The 2,308-nt window shown below is 37.3% G+C and overlaps 1 protein-coding gene across 1 annotated transcript; it reads left to right on the top strand.

The window, feature by feature from the left end:
- The first annotated feature begins 658 nt into the window (after nt 1–658).
- On the top strand, nt 659–1,807 carry LOC133862655 (probable receptor-like protein kinase At5g24010). The gene has a single exon (XM_062298501.1). The coding sequence runs from the start codon at nt 659–661 to the stop codon at nt 1,805–1,807; it is 1,149 nt and encodes a 382-aa protein (XP_062154485.1).
- The last annotated feature ends 501 nt before the right edge of the window (nt 1,808–2,308 follow it).

Genomic DNA, 2,308 nt, shown 5'->3' on the forward strand with positions numbered 1-2,308 from the left:
CCTATTCTTTGTTCGATTGGTAGTCCTGTACACAAGCATCTTGGAGTAATTCTAAATGTTAATAGTCTTATGTTTATTTAAAAATGAGGTGACTTTTAAAATCATACAATTTGATCGATTAAAATTTAACAATGATCAATCACGCGCCCAATATTAATTTTAAAAACTGCCACATTTTTAGTTGAATAGAAGATAAACTTCTAACATTACTTAATTATTAGCATTATGTGTGGCTACCCTTCTCGTTTTCCTTTCTTTTTTCCTTTCGGTGGTAGAGAACTGTCTGCCAATTTAGGACGTTGACCTCGTCAATTGGAGTAGGTCCACCCAGTTCATATTTCTCCTCTATCATCATCACCTGCTAGATCGATGCAAAAGCCGTTACAGAACTGGTAAGACTTTTATTCATTAATTGAAATGAATTTGCTTTTATTCTGCAGAAAATCATGCAGACATATATCAAAATTTGGCACCCCTCCAGATTTGGAACACAACATCGTACATTTCGGACGTCAACAACAGCTGTATGTCGTTCTTCCACATTTTTAAATTTGGATGCTTGTTTACCGTAAGTATACTTTCATGCACCCACATTACTTTTTAATTCCCTCGCATAGCTAATCGATAAGGTTCGGGTAGCAATTCCTACCAACTTTCCATGGAAAAGCTTCATTTCCCAATGGTTCATTTCCCTTTCTTTCTTCTTCAAATCCTTTCTCTTCTACTTCTCTCATCGGCTCAAACTATCCCAACTAAGTATTTTACAAATTGTGGGTCAACGTCCGACGTAACTGTCAATGGTCGGAACTTCGTTGGTGACTTGAATGGTGCCGGCTTCTCTATTATTGGACCAAGCTCTTCTGTTAGTGCCGTCAATTCATCAACAGATACGTCTCTTTATCAAACAGCAAGAGTTTTCACACAACCATCGTCTTCATATGAGTTGGACGCCATCGATCATGGCATTTATTATGTTCGTCTTCATTTCTTCCCGTTTAAGTCCGGGAACACTAATCTGGCTAACGCCCTATTCGATGTTTCTACTACTGACTTTTCGCTGCTGTCAAACTATGGTGTTAAAGAGAATTCACCAGCTGTGATTGAGGAGTTCTTACTCACAATCAACGAAAGCAAGTTCAGCATCTACTTTACTCCTCAGACCAACTCTTTTGCTTTTGTGAACGCCATAGAAGTCTTTCTAATCCCAGATAAGAACTACATCCTGGATAGCTTTCCTTTGATTAATTCTCGTGGACTAGCTGAAATTGCCGATGGCGTACGATCTCAGGCTTTACGCACAATTCACAGGGTCAATGTTGGAGGTCCACAGACCAACGACATACTGTGGAGGACTTGGACACCGGATGATGGTTATATCCTTAACCCAGGAAATGACAAAACCTGCAATCCTTATAATGGTGTGCTTAAGTATGATGTTCTTGGTGCAACTGTGTATAGTGCCTCGGATATTGTCTACAACACTTGCAAAGAATTGAAATCAGAATTTTCTGTCATAACTTGGAGTTTTAATGTGGGTAAGAGTGCCAGACACCTGCTTCGGTTGCACTTCTGCGATATTGTTAGCACAAAGGATGCATATGTCAAGTTCGATGCCTCTATTTATAGCTATTTCACTCAGATTATCTATGTTGAGCAGTTGGTAACTCCATATTACTGGGATTTTTTGGTTGATTCAGATGCTTTGGGACTTATCACTGTTACCTTAGGGCCTAGAAAGGATTCTACAAATAAAAACGCCTATCTGAATGGACTGGAGATTTTCGAGTATTCGAAGAAATTGGTTTAATTGGTTGATTAAGGAGATGATCATCTACCATAAATAAACGCTGATTAATGTTTGGTGTACGCACACAATAAATAATACAAGGTTCTCCCAATTGAGGATGGATGGTTGTAGATGTTAAAATCCAGATGATTTTAGATCTCCCATATTTTTGTTGTATCAATTATCATAACACTTACGATTTCCTTATATATATAAGCGATGATGATAATAGTGTATGTAGGTATATGTGTTTATTGCAGAAGATGAGTTAAGAGACTGCACAAAAAGATTATAAGTATTAATTACTTATAGAGAATGATACTGATTTCTATAATGTCATGTTTATAGGTTTATTTAATTGTATCCGTGTGAGCGCAAATGGAATTTGCATATTTTATTATTATGACTAATTTGATTAATAACAAAACTGGTGGGGACAAGGTTCACACTGGATGCACAAGGCTCATGATGAGTACACAAGACCCTATAAAGAATATAATATATACGAACCTGGCGGGTACA

This window comes from Alnus glutinosa, chromosome 3 (genome assembly GCF_958979055.1).
Source record: "Alnus glutinosa chromosome 3, dhAlnGlut1.1, whole genome shotgun sequence".
Classification (NCBI taxonomy): domain Eukaryota; kingdom Viridiplantae; phylum Streptophyta; class Magnoliopsida; order Fagales; family Betulaceae; genus Alnus; species Alnus glutinosa.